The following is a 17,297-nucleotide window of genomic DNA, read 5'->3' on the forward strand; positions in this document are numbered from 1 at the left end:
CATCTGCCTTCAGCTTGAGTCGTGATCCCAGCGTCCTGGGATGGAGCCCCGCATCAGGCTCCCTGCTCAGAAGGAAGCCTGCTTCTCTCTCTCCTACTCCCCCTGCTTGTGTTCCCTCTCTTGCACTCTCCCTCTCTGTCAAATAAATAAATAAATAAATAAATAAAATCTCTGAACAAACAAAAAATACATCACATGAAACGGGCCAAAAAAAGGTTAACATTTTATGACTTTATACATTAAGATGTAGAATCATTACTAAAAATCAATGTTAATGGTAATTATATATTTATTGCTTAAAAAACCAATTTCTTCTCAAAGCATACTCAACACAAGATATGATGAAGTCTATCCTCATTATTTGTAGATTCTCCTACTGAAAATTCGTCTATTTGGTAAAATTTATTTGTAACTCCAGAAATACTTGTGACCATTCATGTGTAGATGCACAACAGCAAAATAATCTGAGTAGCCCAGTGTGCACTTGCCAAGCATAGGTAGAATAAAGCAACATTCTCCTTTCTTGTTTCATCTTTCATACTATAAAGAAGTATTCTTCCATGGCCTTTTTGATGCTCTAATTTTTTTGTACTTTTGTGCTTTCTGTTGGTGATTTTACTATTTAAAATATTCCCCAAGATCAGTAAAGTGCTGCATAGTGTTCCTATATGTAAAAAACATATACGTTCCTATATGATATGTACCTCACAGAGAAAATGCATGTGTTAGATAAGCTTCGTCTTGACATGAATATTAGGGACGTGGACTATGAGTTCAATGTTAATGAAGCAATAATATACAGTAAACAAGGTGTCTTGAAACAGAAACACATATAAAACAAGGCTATCCATTTACCAGTCAATAAAAATGTTGTGACCGGGGTCTGCAGGAACCTAACGTGTACTCACCCTAGAAACAGTAGCTTAATATTTGCTAATTCAGTGTTCATTGCAACTTTATAAAATGCAAATACTGAATAAGAAGATTTGACTATATCTCTCAGAATCTCACAGAGGTCATTATTAATAGATTATGTCGCAACTGTGTGTGGGACATACACATTTTGAGTAATGGATGTGAATCTGAAACACCACAAGTATAGTTTTTGGTGAAGGCAGTGTAATAATCTATCTGGCCAATGGGAGTCATTATTTTAAAAATGTCATACTGCAAATTTTTTGAAGATGAAAAATATTTAAATGTAAATAATAACCTTTTAAAATAATAACCTTTTTTATATGTTTTATCAATTTAGATATTTAGGTACTGGTTATTAAAGCAAGCTTGACTATTACTAAAAATAACAGCTAACATTTTTATGATGTTTTCTATGCACTTAGCTACTATTCTAACCACTGTATCTATTAACTATATTTACATTTATTTAATGTCACATTCATTAAATGTTCCTATTAAAAACTGTAGGGCTATGATTCCAATACAGGCAATGGAGTTCCAAGAGCCCATTCTCATACCCTTAGGAGATACATACCACTACCTCTCAAGATGGATGAAAGGGCATACTCAAGCAGCACAACTGTCCATTAGCTAGACAAACTGTGATGATCCAACAACATCTTATGATCCAAGATTCTCCCAAGTGTTTATTTAACACATTTTAATTCCCAATCTGGAATTTTCCTCTTTGTCTCCCAAGTTTTGGCCACAGATGAGATTGCATCTACCTTTGGGATCATGTCCAGGGTCTTTCACACTTCCTTTGATTCCCAAACCACCCACAAATAAACCCAAGTATATGTGACACATGAAAGGAGTATGTTTTGAATACCTGAATTAAAATAAGAAAACTTATTTATTTGGGGGGTTTATCACTAATGTAAGCACAGAAACATTTGTCTACCAATTCTTGATAAAAACAAGCCTACTTGAAAATAGTCAAAGAATTCACCATGCATGTAGCGTTCATATTTCTCTGTTGACTTATCAGTATTATAAAAAATGGAGGCAGTACAATTTAGCTACCAAGAGCATAGGGTTGGTCCAAATTCTGTCTCAACTATTAACAATGCTAGTTACTTAATTTCTCATTTTTATTCTTATTTATAAACAAGAGGGTGATCATTACACCTGGCTCACAGGCTTGTGACAAGCACTACATTGTATTCTGCATATAAAGTACTCATAATATTGCTTCCTACAAGTGCTCACTAAATGTTAACCTTTATCACTAATACTATTATTATAAAATAGCCATCCTCTTTTTCATTCTTCTCTATCAAATAAACCTACAAAAACCAAAACATACCAATGTTCCTTTTATATGTTCATTGTAAGTTTCACATTAGTTTTTTTAAAGATTTTATTTATTTGTTTAACAGAGAGAGAGATAATCACAAGCAGGCAAGAGACAAGCAGGCAGAGAGACATGCAGAGAGAGAGAGGGGGAAGCAGACTCCCCGCAGAGCAGAGAGCCCGATGCAGGGCTCGATCCCAGGACCCTGAGACCATGACCTGAGCCAAAGGCAGAGGCTTAACCCACTGAGCCATCCAGGCGCCCCATAAGTTTTACTTTAAAAGCTGCTCATGAAAATCAAGTCACAATATTAAAAATTTTTTAAGTTCTTTCGTCTCTACCAGAGGCTTGTTGCAATTACAGCTAGTTACCATTAGTTATATATATTTCTTCAGTGCTTTTGTAAAACAAAGCAAAAAACTATAAAAAATTTCCAGGTAAAATACACTTAGAAAAGCATGGGCCTTTCTATATGTCATGTTCTCCCATAGTGCTTTAACTAAATATGTGTATGTATGAGGTACAGTGAGAAGGGAGAGACCCCATGCCCAAAGGATTGAACCTAGTAAGAGATAAAGGAGAAAAAGGATTTTTTCAGTGCAGTTGATGAGTATTACTGTCCAATAATAGAAAGATAAAAGATACTAAATACAAGACATGAACTTCTCAAATTTAAATTTTTTATTGTTTAATTCCTTTTGCTCTGTAACTCAAAAATTAAGGCTGGTCTATCAAAAAACACTATGCAAAAAAACATGGGACCAATTTTTTTCTGAAATCATGGTATATTCTGAATGGAAGTTTGTTTATTCGGAGGAAAAACAGAATATTTACTCTCCTTGTTTTGGAAAGCACTGACTTCTATCACACAAGAAACAACAAGCAGGCATTTCCTAACCTTTGGAAACCTAACTGCTAACTGAATAAATTAGGATTAGTGTTAGAAATAAAAATTGGAATGTAAAGGCATTATTATTAAACCATCAAACATAATTTTTGTATTTAACAGAATGAAAAATAATATGAGAAAATAGTATTTCTCATAAACACCCTTTCCCTAAACCTCACCAATTTTAGACTAGCAACATTTGAAATAATAAATGTTACTATGGTTACAGAATTTTGTCCACAAAGTTTAAAGAACATGTAAATCCATACATCAAAATTACATTTAGAAATTTAAATATACATCAGTTTCATACCTATAAATTTGTTTTGAATCTCATCTTTATAATGATACTATATTTCCATTATAATTTTCCATTTTTCTATTTATTCTGAAACGTTCAGGGCGCTTGTTTAAGCAGCTGTTCAAGCACAGAACATTTTTTCCTTTAACAAAATAATTATTGCTGTAATAATCTGTAATTATGGTTTATAACTGCAATAATCCCAAAGAAATCAGTCATTACCATAGATCACAAGTAATCGTTAACTACTGTTAATGACCTATTTCTTAGGGATTATTGTTTTCGTAAACCATGACCATATCACCACAAATATGGAAGAGCAAGACAATATAATACAAATGAGATCATAATATAATAATAAACTTATTTTGTAACATTAAAAGCCATTAAGCATCTAAATTAAAGCACACATAACGAGAGCATATAATTTTCTTTGTTCAACACTAACTGAAGTGTTTAGTCTGCACAAAAGAAATTGAATACTGCTGCATATGGTGGTATAAACTAAAGCCACATTAGGCACTTCTTGTAATCTAAAACAATCATTTTTAAGTAGAACACAGATATTTCTAAAAGGCAAATTTGTTCCCAATGACCAAAAAAAGAAAAACAAAATGTTAAAAATTTTCTATGTACTGGGCATTATTAGAGACCAAAATGTTATTAAAACCACATAGTGGGTGCCTGGGTGGCTCAGTTGGTTAAGCAACTGCCTTTGGTCATGATTCTGGAGTCCTGGGATGGAGTTCCACATTGGGCTCCAGCTCAACAGGAGTCTGCTTCTCCCTCTGACCCTCTCCCCTCTTGTGCTCTCTCTCACTCTCCCTCAAATAAATAAATAAAATCTTTTAAAAAACCTACACAGTATATCCAACTATAAAAACTCCTTGAATTTAAATTTAGCCATGAATCAGGTCTGACTTAATTTTAATTTAGTATCAGTAAATTATTACATTGAAGTTAATTCCATTTTTGTATCTCATAACAGCTATACTCCTTTGTAGGGAAACAGATATTATTTTATAACTGAATCTTTTTACTTTTTACATTGCAATGTAATAGTTGATATATATGAAGCTATGTGTAATGGATATGAAGTGCAATGAAACAAACACCTACTTAACCCCCAGTCCAACTCAAGAACCAAGGCTATCCCTCCTCTAACATAGCCCCTTACCTGCCACCCTAGAGGTAACCATGATGCTCTATTTGGTGCTTACTATTCTCTTGAAAAAAAAAAAAATGTTTTTTTTTTCATTTTATCACTTATGCATATACTCTTAAACAATGTATTTTTAGTCTCACTTGTTTTGGGGCTTTATTAAGTGTTTCATACCACATACAGTTTTAATTACATTACTCCACTAGCTATCGTATCTCTGACATTCATTGTAAGTATACCTCTACTTCATTTATTTTTATTGTTATAGAATACTGTATTGTATAACCACAGTATCATCTGTTTATCCATTTTCACGTTTATGGGCATTTGAGCTGTTTCCACTTGTGCCTTTAGGAAAACTCGACTATGAACAATCAGTCCCACACCACTTGTGGAGAAGAGATTTCCTAGAGGACATCCCTAAGACTGGAAGTGCCAGGCCAGCAGGGATTCAAATGTTCCACTTTGCAAAATAACATCAAACTGACTTCTAATCCATTTCTAATTGATTTACTTTATATTCCTACCAGAAGAGTGTAAGAATTCCCTTTGATCTACATTCTCCTGTAAGATTTCTTATTTTTCCCACCTACTGGGAGTACAAATGGTATCTCATGTGCCTTTTAAGTATGGTTCTAAAAAATACTCAAGTGTACGGGTTCATTTATTATTATTTTTGTACTTTAGTTTTAGTTTAATTGCAAATTGGTAAGACTGTGGACTCTATGATGCTATGTGACTGAAATTTGTTGAGACTTGCTTTATATGCAAATACTAGCTCAAAGTTTAAAAAATGACATGCAATTCACATATAACATTGTATTAGTTTCAAGTATAAAATATAATGATTTGATATTCGTATATATTAGGAAATGATCACATTAAGTCCAGTTAACATTTGTCACCTCACATAGTCACAACTTTTTTTATGATAAGGACATTTCAAGATTAATTCCCTCAGCTACCTTCAAATACACAATACACAACTCTTACTGTAGTCACCATGCTGTACATTACATCCCCATGACTTACTTATTTTGTAAGTGGAAGCTTATACCTTTATACCTTTCGACCATGTTTATCCACTTTGCCCATCTCCACCCTCCTCTGGCAACCACCAATCTGTTCTCTGTATCTATGAATTCAGCTTTTTGTTATGTTTTACTTTCAGATTCTACATATAAATGAGATCATATGGTATTGTCTTTCTCTGACTTGTTTCACTTAGCATAATGTCCTAAGGATCCATCTTTGCTGTCAGACGTGGCATGATTTCACTGTTTATCATGCCTGAATAATATTCCATTTCACAAACACACACACACACACACATTCTTCCTCCATTCATCCATCAGTGTACATTTAGACTGCTCCCATGTCTTGGCTCTTGGTTATTGTAAATAAAGCTGCAATGAACGTGGGGGTGTAGATACCTTTTCAAATTAGTGTTTTTTATGTTCTCTGAACAAATATAGAGAGGTGAAATTGCTGGATATTATGGTAGCTCTATCTTTAATTTTATGAGGAACTTCCATGCTGTTTTCCATAGTGGCTATTCTAATTTACATTCCCACCAACAGTGAATGAGACTTCCCTTTTCTCTATATCTTTAACCATACTTGCTTCCTCTTGTCTTTCAGATAAAAGTCATTCTTGAGAGAAGTGAGGTGCTTTAATTGTGGTTTTAATTTCCATTTCCCTGATGACTAGTGATGTGGAACACCTTTTGATGTACCTGATGTCACTGAGTTGTAGGAGTTCCTTAAATATTTTGGATATTAACCTTTCATCAGATATATATGTTTGCAAATATTTTCTCTCACTGGGTAGGTTACCTTTTCATTTTGTTACTGAAACTTTTAATGAAGAACCTCAGCAAAGATCTATTAGTAGAAAAATTCTGGTTTTGTTAGTCTGAAATGTCTTTTGTTCATCCTTGTTCTTGAAAGATACTTTTGCTTACATATAATTATAGGATTGCTATTATTTTGGCTCAATTTCTTATAAAAATAATATTCTGGCTTACATCCTCTGGCTTACATTTCTACTGTTGAAAAGTGAGCTTATCAGTCTATTTTATACTCCTCAAGCTGTTTTGGAGATGGGACTATACACTATGACTAACTCTTTTTTAATTGGTATATGTTGGGCTTGCTATATCAATAGATTCATGTCCTCCATTAATTCCAAAAAAGTCTCAAATAGATTATCTTCAGTTATTGCCTCTGTTCCATCTCCTCTATTCTGCTTTTCTGGGATTGATCTGATACCCTGACATTTCATCCCATCCTTTAACTTCTTTTTAAATAGTCTCACTTCCTTGTTTCTCAACATTCTTGAAAATTTCTTCAAACCTAACTGCCAATGTCCTAATTCTTTCCTTAGCTATGTATGATTTACTGTTTAACACGCCCATTAAATTTTAGATCACAAAATTTTTTCTTCAATATTAAAAGTTTTACCTGAGTCTTCCTCAGTCTGCTTTGGTCATCTATCTTACTCCTGTTGGCTCATTTTTTATTCTATTTTTTATTTCTTTAAACATTTTCATACATAATTATTTTATATTCCCATCCAATTCCAGTATCTTAAGTCCTTGGGAAGGTCTCAATCAAATAGGTAATTTATTTTTTTCTGTTACTGCTCATTGAGGCTATCTTGTTCATTATTTGTGTACTTGTTATTTTTAAAATTATGAACACTCATTTGATTGCTGTGAATCTGCAGTTTTCTCAAGGCCCTAAATTATGGTTACTATTCATCAGAGAAGGTTTTAATTTACTTTTTTTGCTGGAAGCAAAGGGGCTATAACATTTTGGGACCACTTTATCCCCTTTCAGGGGTCCAACCTTAATATATGAATCTTAATCACCAATTTAATCCCTGATACTGATAATTTGCCTTTGGATATAAGAATCTTAAGTTCAGTACACACATGAGGCCTAAGGCCTTGTTACCAATTTAATCACTGATACTGACAATTTGCCTTTGAAAGCAATACTGCCTTTTGACCTTGCTTGCCATTGACTAGGTCCACTCCGGTTAAAGTTCATTTTTTTGAGAAAGAAATAGTTTGGGGAGGGATGCGGTGGACAAAAGGGGTGGAGAGTAGCAGAAAGGAGGTAAAGGAACCTCAAAAATTTCATGCACTTATTTCAAGCCCCGAAATGCATTAAGAAGTTTATCCAGAAGCTGGGTGTTTTGCATCTGAAAAGCCTTTCAGAGCAGCAAGCTGACAACAAAGAAGTGAAAGAACTACTAATTCTTTGCTATTAAAAAGAAGGAAACATTATTTGGGGTATAAACCAAAAAGAAAAATGTGATTTTACAGGCAGCTGGCCATAACATAATCTGAGTCAATGAAGAAAACAAATCTGAAAAGATACTAAATGGAATGTCACTGAGTCATTAGACCAAAAAAAGCCCAAAAACCCAAAGAAAAACCCTTTTAAAAACACTACAACACAGGCTTACAGGGCAAGCACACAGCTACAAAAAGCTAACAGAAAAGACAAGGAGGGATGAAAACAGCGTGTACTCTATTCATCAGTCTGCGCTCTCTGCTACGATGCGTCTGCACCCAACATGCACGAAGACACCAAATGTACTATTGAGCTGATTAGAAAGTAAAATAAATCCTCAACGTCCTAAAATCTAGAGACGTAAGCATGAGAACAGCTAGAGAACTGGAGTTTCTCCTTGATGGACAAAGGTCAAAACCCAGCGTATGCCCAGTGTGAGGAGCCCAACAAAAGCTGAGACACAGTTATACCCTTAGTGAAAAAAACGAACTGGGGTGGGAGGGGGGAGGAGGAATCTGCCCTAGGCAGAGAAAGACAACAGAAACTTGTCTGACTTGACTTTAACATTAGATGGAGAGGAGGAGAAAACCCTCAAGTCAGACCATAATTGGTCTGTGGCCTTAATACAGACCACCAGTGTGATATGAAGAACCTTATTCTAAAGAAGTAGTTCACATGGTATTGAGTTGGTAGTCCTCCTCTACCTCATTTAGTTAATGGACTAAACATTCCAATTAAAGGACAGGATAGTCAGAGTAGGTTTTTAAAAAAGAAAGAACTATATACTGTCTAAGAGGGATGTACTTTAAATATCAATACACAGACAAACTGGAAGTAAACTCATGGGGAAGGATTACCATGTAAATAGCCCAAGAAGGCACTAACTTTGGTTAGTACCAGATAAGACTGATTTCAAGATGAAAGATTTTAATTAATAGGAAAGACAAAACAATTATAGATATCTATATGAAGCAAAAATCGACAATTAAAAGTAGCTAAGACAATTCCACAATTCTATTTGGAGACTGTAACAGCTCTCTCTATAAATAATAGTAATAGACCAAAACAAAACACAAAATCAGCAAAGACAAAGAATACCTGGACGCTATTAATCATCTCGACTTATTTTCTGTGACTCCCAAGTGGTAAAGTACATATTCTTTTCAAGAGTATGTCATATGTTTACCAAAACATAACATATGTTAGGTCATAAAACAAGTCTCAGTACATTTAAAAGTTTGAAATCCTACAAGATAGTCTTTGACCAAGGTGGAGTTAAGTTAGAAATCAGCAATGATAAGATAACTAAGAAAACCCCAAATACTTGGAAATAAAAAGTATATACTTTAAATTCCATAAATTAATTCCATAATTATTCCATAAATAATTCCATAAATTCCATATTAAAAAATATGGACTAGAAAATATTTTTAACTAAGTGGTGATAAAAGTAGAACATCAAAATACATGAGATGTAGCTCAAACAATGCTTAATAATGAAATTCATAACTTAAAATTTTTCTATTAGAAAAATACAAAAATTTAAAACTCAAAAGATGTGGAATCTATCTAAAATTAGGGAGGGAAAAGATGAAATAAAATCAATAGTATAAGGCAGAAAATAATAAAGCTATAATAACTTATGAAATTAAAAAATGAACAAACAAAAAAAATCAATAAAAATAAAAGTTGGTTCTTTAGAAAGATTCACAAAATTGATAAATATCTAATTGAGGTCAATCAGGGGAAAAGAAAAAAAAAGGCAACAATTGTCAATATCAGGAATGAGGGGTGGGTGGGTAAAATGGGTGAATGGGGTCAAAAGTTAAAAACTGCCAGTTGAGGGGCGCCTGGGTGGCTCAGTGGGTTAAGCCGCTGCCTTCGGCTCAGGTCATGATCTCAGGGTCCTGGGATCGAGTCCCGCATCAGGCTCTCTGCTCGGCAGGGAGCCTGCTTCCTCCTCTCTCTCTCTGCCTGCCTCTCTGCCTACGTGTAATCTTTCTCTGTCAAATAAATAAATAAAATCTTAAAAAAAAAAAAAACAAAAAACTGCCAGTTGAAAACTAAGTCATGGGAATGTAATATACAGCACAGTGACTACAGTTAATACTGTATTGCATATCTGCAAATTGCTAAGAGGGTAGATATTTAAAGTTCCCATCATAAGAAGAAAATAATTTTATAACTATGTATGGTGATAGATAGTAACTAGATTTACTGTGGTGACCATTTTGTAACATATACAAATATCAAATCATTATGTTGGCTACCTAAAACTAATAATGTTGTATTGTCAAGTATGTTTCAGTTAAAAAAAAAAAAAAGAAAGGAACATCATTTCAGATCCTACAGACAGTAAAAGAATAATAACAGAATATTAGAAATAACTTTATTCCAATAAAAAGGAATTTTAAAATAGGACAAATTCCTTGAAAGATACAAATGACTAAATTTAAGTCCAGAAGAAACAGAAAATTTGAATAGTCTTATATCAATTGAAGAAATCGAACTTGTGATTTTAAACCCTCTAGGCCCACTTACTTTGCTGGTGAATTCTGTAAGACTCTCAAGAACAAAATAACACTCATATTCCACAATCTCTTTCAGAAGATAAAGAAAGAAGAGGAATTGTTTCCTGACTTATGTTATGAGGGTATTACCCCGTTACCAAAACCAGGCAAATGCATGGCAAGAAAACAAATATAGACAAGATCCTTCATGAACATCAATGTAAAATTAACAATTTTTTTTTTGCAAACATAAATGAACACTATATCATAACCAAGTAGGATTTACCCTGGGAACGTAAAACTGGTTTAACACACACACACAAAAAAATCAATCAATGTAATTCACTATATTAGTAAAAAGAGGGGGGAAAAAAGGTCATTTGAATAGGTAGATAAAAACATTAAAAAAAAAATCAATACTCCATTCATTATAAATAGCCAGAGGAATAGAAGAGAACTTCCTCAAATTTATTATAAACATCCTTTAAAAAAAGTTACAGGTAACATCCTACATCAATGGTGAAAGGCTCAATGCTTTATATGTACAAACAGAAACAAGGACAGACTATCCACTCTCACCACTTTATTCAACATTGTACTGGAGGTCCTACCAGTGGAATAAGGCAAGAAAAAGAAATAAAAGGCATGAAGACAAGACATTAAACTGTCTTTATTTGCAGATGACATGTCATATATAACAATCCAAAAGAATCCCCAAAAAGCTATTAAAATAAGTAAATTTAGCAAAATCATAGGACACGAAGATAAAAATCAATCCTGGTTTTGTATAGCAGAGAATAACTGTAAAATTTACAATAGCATCAAAAACATATAGTAGTAAATTCAGTGAAATGTTTTCTAATACCTGTGCACTGAAAGCAATAAAACATTGCAAAGAAAATTAAGGGACAACTATATAAGTGAAGCAATGTACCATGCCCATGAACTGGATGACTCAATATTGTTAAGATTGCCCAAATAGATGCATAGATTGAGGCAATCCCAATCAAAATCTTGGGTGAGATTTTTTAAAAGAAATTAACAAGCTGGTGCTAAAATTAATATAGAAAGACTAAAGACCTAAAACAGACACAACCATTTTGAGAAAGAAGAATGAAATAGGAGTACTTAGATTACCTGATTTCAAGACTTACAAAGTTACAGTAACCATGACAGTTTAACACTAACATAAGGGAGGACATACAGATCAATGGCACAGAATAGAGTCCAGTAATAACCTGAACTGTTTATAATCAATTGATTTTGACAAAAGTGTTACAATAATTCAACAGGGGAAAAGACAGTTGTTTCAGCAAACGAGGCTAGAACAACTATATATCTGTATGGGTTGGGAAGCAGACCTTACCATTAACTCACACTATGCATAAACATAAACCCTAAGTGGTTCCGACTTAAACATAATAGCTAAAAACTATTAGACTTCTAGAAGAAAACACAGAACATCATCTCTGTGACTTGGGTAGCAGATTTCTTAAATCCAAAAAGCACAAGCCAGAAAGAAAAAATCGAAAAGGTAGGTCATCAAAATTTAAAACTTCGGCTCTTTGAAAAATAGTTAAGATATACCACAGGCAGGGAGAAAATACTTGCAAACATATATATGAAAGAGAGATTATATACAGAATTATAAAACACTCTTACAATTCCAATAAGAATATGTATCAAAGAACAAACAACCCAATTTTAAAACAGGCAAAAATGTGAACATTTCTTTTTTTTTTTTTTTAAAGATTTTATTTATTTATTTGACAGAGAGAAATCACAAGTAGATGGAGAGGCAGGCAGAGAGAGAGAGAGGGAAGCAGGCTCCTAGCTGAGCAGAGAGCCCGATGTGGGACTCGATCCCAGGACCCCGAGATCATGACCTGAGCTGAAGGCAGTGGCTTAACCCACTGAGCCACCCAGGCGCCCAAATGTGAACATTTCATAAAAGAAGATATAGGAATGGGCAAAAAGCACACCACCATTAATTATCTGGGAAATGCAAACTGTAACAATTAGATACTACTATTAGATACCCAGTAGAATGGCTAAAGTTAAGAAGACAGTATCAAATCATGATGCAGATGTGGAGCAAATGGAACTCTCATACATTGTCAATAAGAATGAAAAATGGAACACTTTGTAAAACAGTATAGCAGTACCCTGTAATATTAAACATACATTTCTTATATGACCCAGCAATTTGTCTTACGTATTTAGCCATGAGAAATAAAAATTGAAGTAGATACAAAGACTTGTCTGCATATGTTCATAGCATTATTATTCATAACAGCCCCAAAACTGAAAGTGGAACTCAAATGTCCATCACACAGTGACTAGATAGACAAAGTATAATAAAGTCATACTATGAAATACTATGCAGCAATGAAGAGGAAATATTAATATACACAATATATTTGAATGTCAAAAACATTATGCTATGTAAAGTCAAACACAAAAGACTAGTTATTGTATGATTCCATTTATAAAGAAATCTAGAAGAGACAAATCACAGTGACAGAAGCCAGCGGATCCTGGGTCAAGAGACAGGGAAAGGGATCAAAGAGCATGAAAAAATTATTTGGAGTGAAGGAAGTGTTCTCTATCTTGAATGTGGTGATAGTTACATAGCTGTGAATATCTTCTAAATTCATCAAACTACACACTCAAAAAAAAAAATATATATATATATATTTGCAACTCTCATCAGAGACAAGGAGCTCATTTTTCTAAAATACAAAGAGCTGTTTAAAAAAAAAAAAAATCAATGAGAAAAGGACCAACAACCCAATTTTTAAAAAAGAGTAAAGAAATAAATAAGTCATTACAGAAAGAGATGACTAAATAGCTCTTAAATAAATTTAAGCAATGCCTAACTGCACTGACATGGAAAGTTAAATTATACTGAGAAACCATTTTTCACCTACAAGAATTGCTAGGAATTCAAGAGGTTGGTAAATTACCCTGTGAAGGCAATAAGGAAACACTCCCACAGAGTTGATGAACAGGTAAACAGACATAGTCCTTACCAAGAGTAATCTGGCAGTATCTGTAAGAGTTATAAATACATTTATCCTTTACCCAATAGTAGTTCTACCCTGGGAATTTATCTTATTTATATATATATATTTGCAGACATGTAAAATGACATATGTATGTCGTTAATATATGTGGAATTAATTTTAATAGCTGACGGTGACAACTCAAATGACTTTCAGTGGTGGACAGAATGGTTAAATAAATTACACAAAATGATACGTATGAAATCATGCATCTATAAAAAAAGAATTCTCCATATACTGGCTTGAAAATAACTATAAAATACATTATTAAATGAAAAAAAAAAGGCAGAAACAGAACATTAAGGGTGGTATGCCACATCCAAAGTAAATAAAGGGGGATAAGAATTTATAAATTCGTAATTGTTTGTATATGCATACAGAAACTTTGAAAATATATGCAAAACTAGTAAGAATGGCTACTTAGAGTGAAGAACAAGAGAATAGACAGGGAGCTGAAACAGATCATATTTTAATTTATGTTTTCTAGATGATGTGCTTATATTACCTCCTCAAAAAGATTAGGTGAATTAATTCAAATGAAGTTTGGTATGAAAAATAACTAAGAGAACAGACACATTAATATGATATGTAAAGATAGAGCACAAACTTGGGGACAACATGTACAATTCAAATAACTGAAGGATTAGTGTCAAAAATACATAAAGAATTCAATAAGTAAGAGAAAAACTAACAACCCAAATGGTGAGGAGAAAAAGAACAAAAATCATGAATATATATATATATATCACTGATAATGACACAAGAGTCAACAAACATAAGATAATACTAAACTTCATTAATAATTACAGGAATCACAAAAACTAAAATACCCATGAGGTATAGTATCTCAGCTAGTAAAAATTTAAGTCTAACATTATGAGCTGCTGGCAAAAATCTAGATGAGGGTAGGTGGAATATAAAGGAGTAAATCACTCTATAAACTGCTTTGGCATCACCTACTGAAACTAACTATGTAATAGGTACATACAATAATCTTTACAGCGGTACTCATTGTATCAGCAAAAAACAGGAAAAACACAGTATCTACAGACAAGAAAATGCATAAATAAATTTGGTATTTGAAATGAAGGAACTATAGCCATAGCATCAACACACTCTCTCATAAATGTAACATTGAGGGTAAAAAAAATAAAGCAAGTTGTAGAGGAACACAGTCTCATTCCAGCTATATAGAGTTCAGAAATTTGCAAAACCATCCATTATTTTCAGAATATATAGATATATATACACACATAATATATATATACATATATATGGAGTAATACTATGAATAATAAAAGGCACCAATTGATAAACACAAACTCAAGTCTGCAAGTATTTTCTGCCGGTAGGAAGGACAGATTTGGATAAAGAACAGGAATGGCAAAGATACTGATACTGACCTAGTCTGTGTGATGGTGCTGTTATTGCTAGTCATTATGTTTCAATATATAAATAACCTTTTGTATGTATTTAATATTTAATCATTTTCAAAACTCTACTGAAAGAAGAAATCAATCATGACAAGACTAAATGCTGCAAAAAAAAACTGCTACTCAATTTAATTTATAAATCATGAGATCTTAATAAGAGAAAACATTTGCAGTGGAGAAGGTTACCTACTTACTCCACTATCTAGCCCAGTAGCAGTTTTCCAATGTGACTCACAAAATGAAAACAAAAACATAATAAAAGGCATTTTAAGAAGATATTAGTAAATGTAAAATCTTATAAACAATTGTTTAAAAAGCATTTAGATAGGAAATCATTGAGAGTGTGACTATCATTCTTTACCATTACCTTTCTGAAACGATGAAAGAAAGAAACAGAAAAGAAAAAAATTCTGCAACTATAATTAAAAGGTCTCCTATTAGAAATACATAGAGCCAACTCCATTCTCATATTCACTTAATTTTTTTTAAAGTATGAAAAATGTATTTACTTAAATTTTATTCCCTGCTATGTTCCTGAAAGGGTTTAAAGAGACATATTCAATAAATAAATCCTCCCTCAATAAACACTTAAAGAAAAATAATAAGAAAATCAAGGAATTAAAATAGAATGATAAACCAAAGCCATGGTGAAAGCTAATACACAGATGCAAAACCATAATGAAGTCTTATACAATTTTTTATTGCATGAAATTGGGCTCTGAATTTATAGTAAACTATAGCAAAGAAGGAAACATGATTAGTTAAAAGACAGTTACAAGTTAGTGAACTCTACTCAAATACCATTATCAGCTTTTTTTGATGGTCATTCCAGAGGCACAGTTCCCATGTATCTTATAAAGGAAAACTAAAAACTGACCAACCATCAAGCAAACAAAACACCCAGAAGGTTAATAAAATTAATGGCTTATTAGAAGACGAGGATTTGGGGGAAATACATAAAAATAATCTGTAGCAAAATTACTGAAGTGACTAATGAAAAGCTACTTAAAATTCAACATAATACCATACATAGTCATATAAAATGTACTGACCTTCCTGAATTGCCTTGTCCACAGTTATTCCAGAAGGTGAATGCAGAAGCTTTTGGTAATTCTGAGCATTTTGGTCAAACAACTGTACAAGAAGAGTGCATGTCTTTTCATATTCACATCTGCTGACAGTGCACAACTGCTCCAGCTGCTGAAACACAGTAGCAGTATCATCCAGTGGATCATCTAAATTATCTCTGCAAATACAGAATAAGTTTGCAGACAACATTAGAATGTGATACGCTATTATTCACCACAAATAAACTTTATGTTAAATAAAAATTCTACCATGGATAAAGAAACAAAAAGACAAACAGATTGGAAGGTAAGAAATAAAATGTAAATGTAAATTCTATATTTGAAGATGACATGATTCTATACACAAAAGTCCCAAAGAAACCACACACACACACACACACACGCGCGCGCTATTACCTCTTACAGACAGAAGAGTTTACCAAGGTCCTAGCATACAGGGTCAATATATAAAATCCAACTGTATCACTAGCCATGAAATACTGGCCATGAACAATTGGAAATTGACATTTAAAAAACTGTACCTTCCAAAGGCACCGGAAAAAAAATAATTAATTAAATCTAATTAAACATATGTAAAATCTGAATGCTGAATACAACAGGAAGGAAAGAAATCACTAGTGAGGAAAAGAAACACCAAAGAGCTAATTAAATTAAAAGATAAACCTCAAAGACAGTCTCTTCAATAAATGGTGCAGGGAAAATTGGACAACTATGTGTAGAAGAATGAAACTCGACCATTCTCATACACCATACACAAAGATAAACTCGAAATGAATAAAAGACCTCAACGTGAGGCAGGAATCCATCAGAATCCTAGAGGAGAACATAGGCAGTAACCTCTTCGACATCGGCCACAGCAACTTCTTTCAAGATATGTCTCCAAAGGCAAAGGAAACAAAAGCGAAAATGAACTTCTGGGACTTCATCGAGATCAAAAGCTTCTGCACAGCAAAGGAAACAGTCAACAAAACAAAGTGGCAACCCACGGAATGGAAGAAGATATTTGCAAATGACATTACAGACTGATTACTTGGCTACATTACTTGGCTGATATCCAAGATCTAGAAAGAACTCCTCAAACTCAACACACACAAAACAGATGATCATGTCAAAAAATGGGCAGAAGATACAAACAGACACTTCTCCAATGGAGACATACAAATGGCTAACAGACACATGAAAAAATGTTCATCATCACTAGCCATCAGGGAGATTCAAATCAAAACAACATGTGTTGGAGAGGATGTGGAGAAAGGGGAACCCTCTTACACTGTTGGTGGGAACGCAAGTTGG

At 33.3% G+C, this 17,297-nt stretch overlaps 1 protein-coding gene across 7 annotated transcripts in view; it reads right to left on the minus strand.

Annotated features, from left to right (window-relative positions):
* The window catches only part of RANBP17 (RAN binding protein 17), a 319,157-nt gene that overhangs the window by 259,985 nt on the left and 41,875 nt on the right, over window positions 1–17,297 (minus strand). For all 7 annotated transcript variants that reach the window (XR_006381540.1, XM_044229647.1, XM_044229637.1 and 4 more), the window contains one exon: window positions 15,969–16,162. Coding sequence is in view for 6 of the 7 variants with exons in the window: in XM_044229647.1 (XP_044085582.1) it covers window positions 15,969–16,162 (194 nt within the window). In the remaining variant the exon portion in view is untranslated. The remainder of the gene's footprint in view (window positions 1–15,968; window positions 16,163–17,297) is intronic.

Source organism: Neovison vison, chromosome 1 (genome assembly GCF_020171115.1).
Source record: "Neovison vison isolate M4711 chromosome 1, ASM_NN_V1, whole genome shotgun sequence".
NCBI lineage: Eukaryota > Metazoa > Chordata > Mammalia > Carnivora > Mustelidae > Neogale > Neogale vison.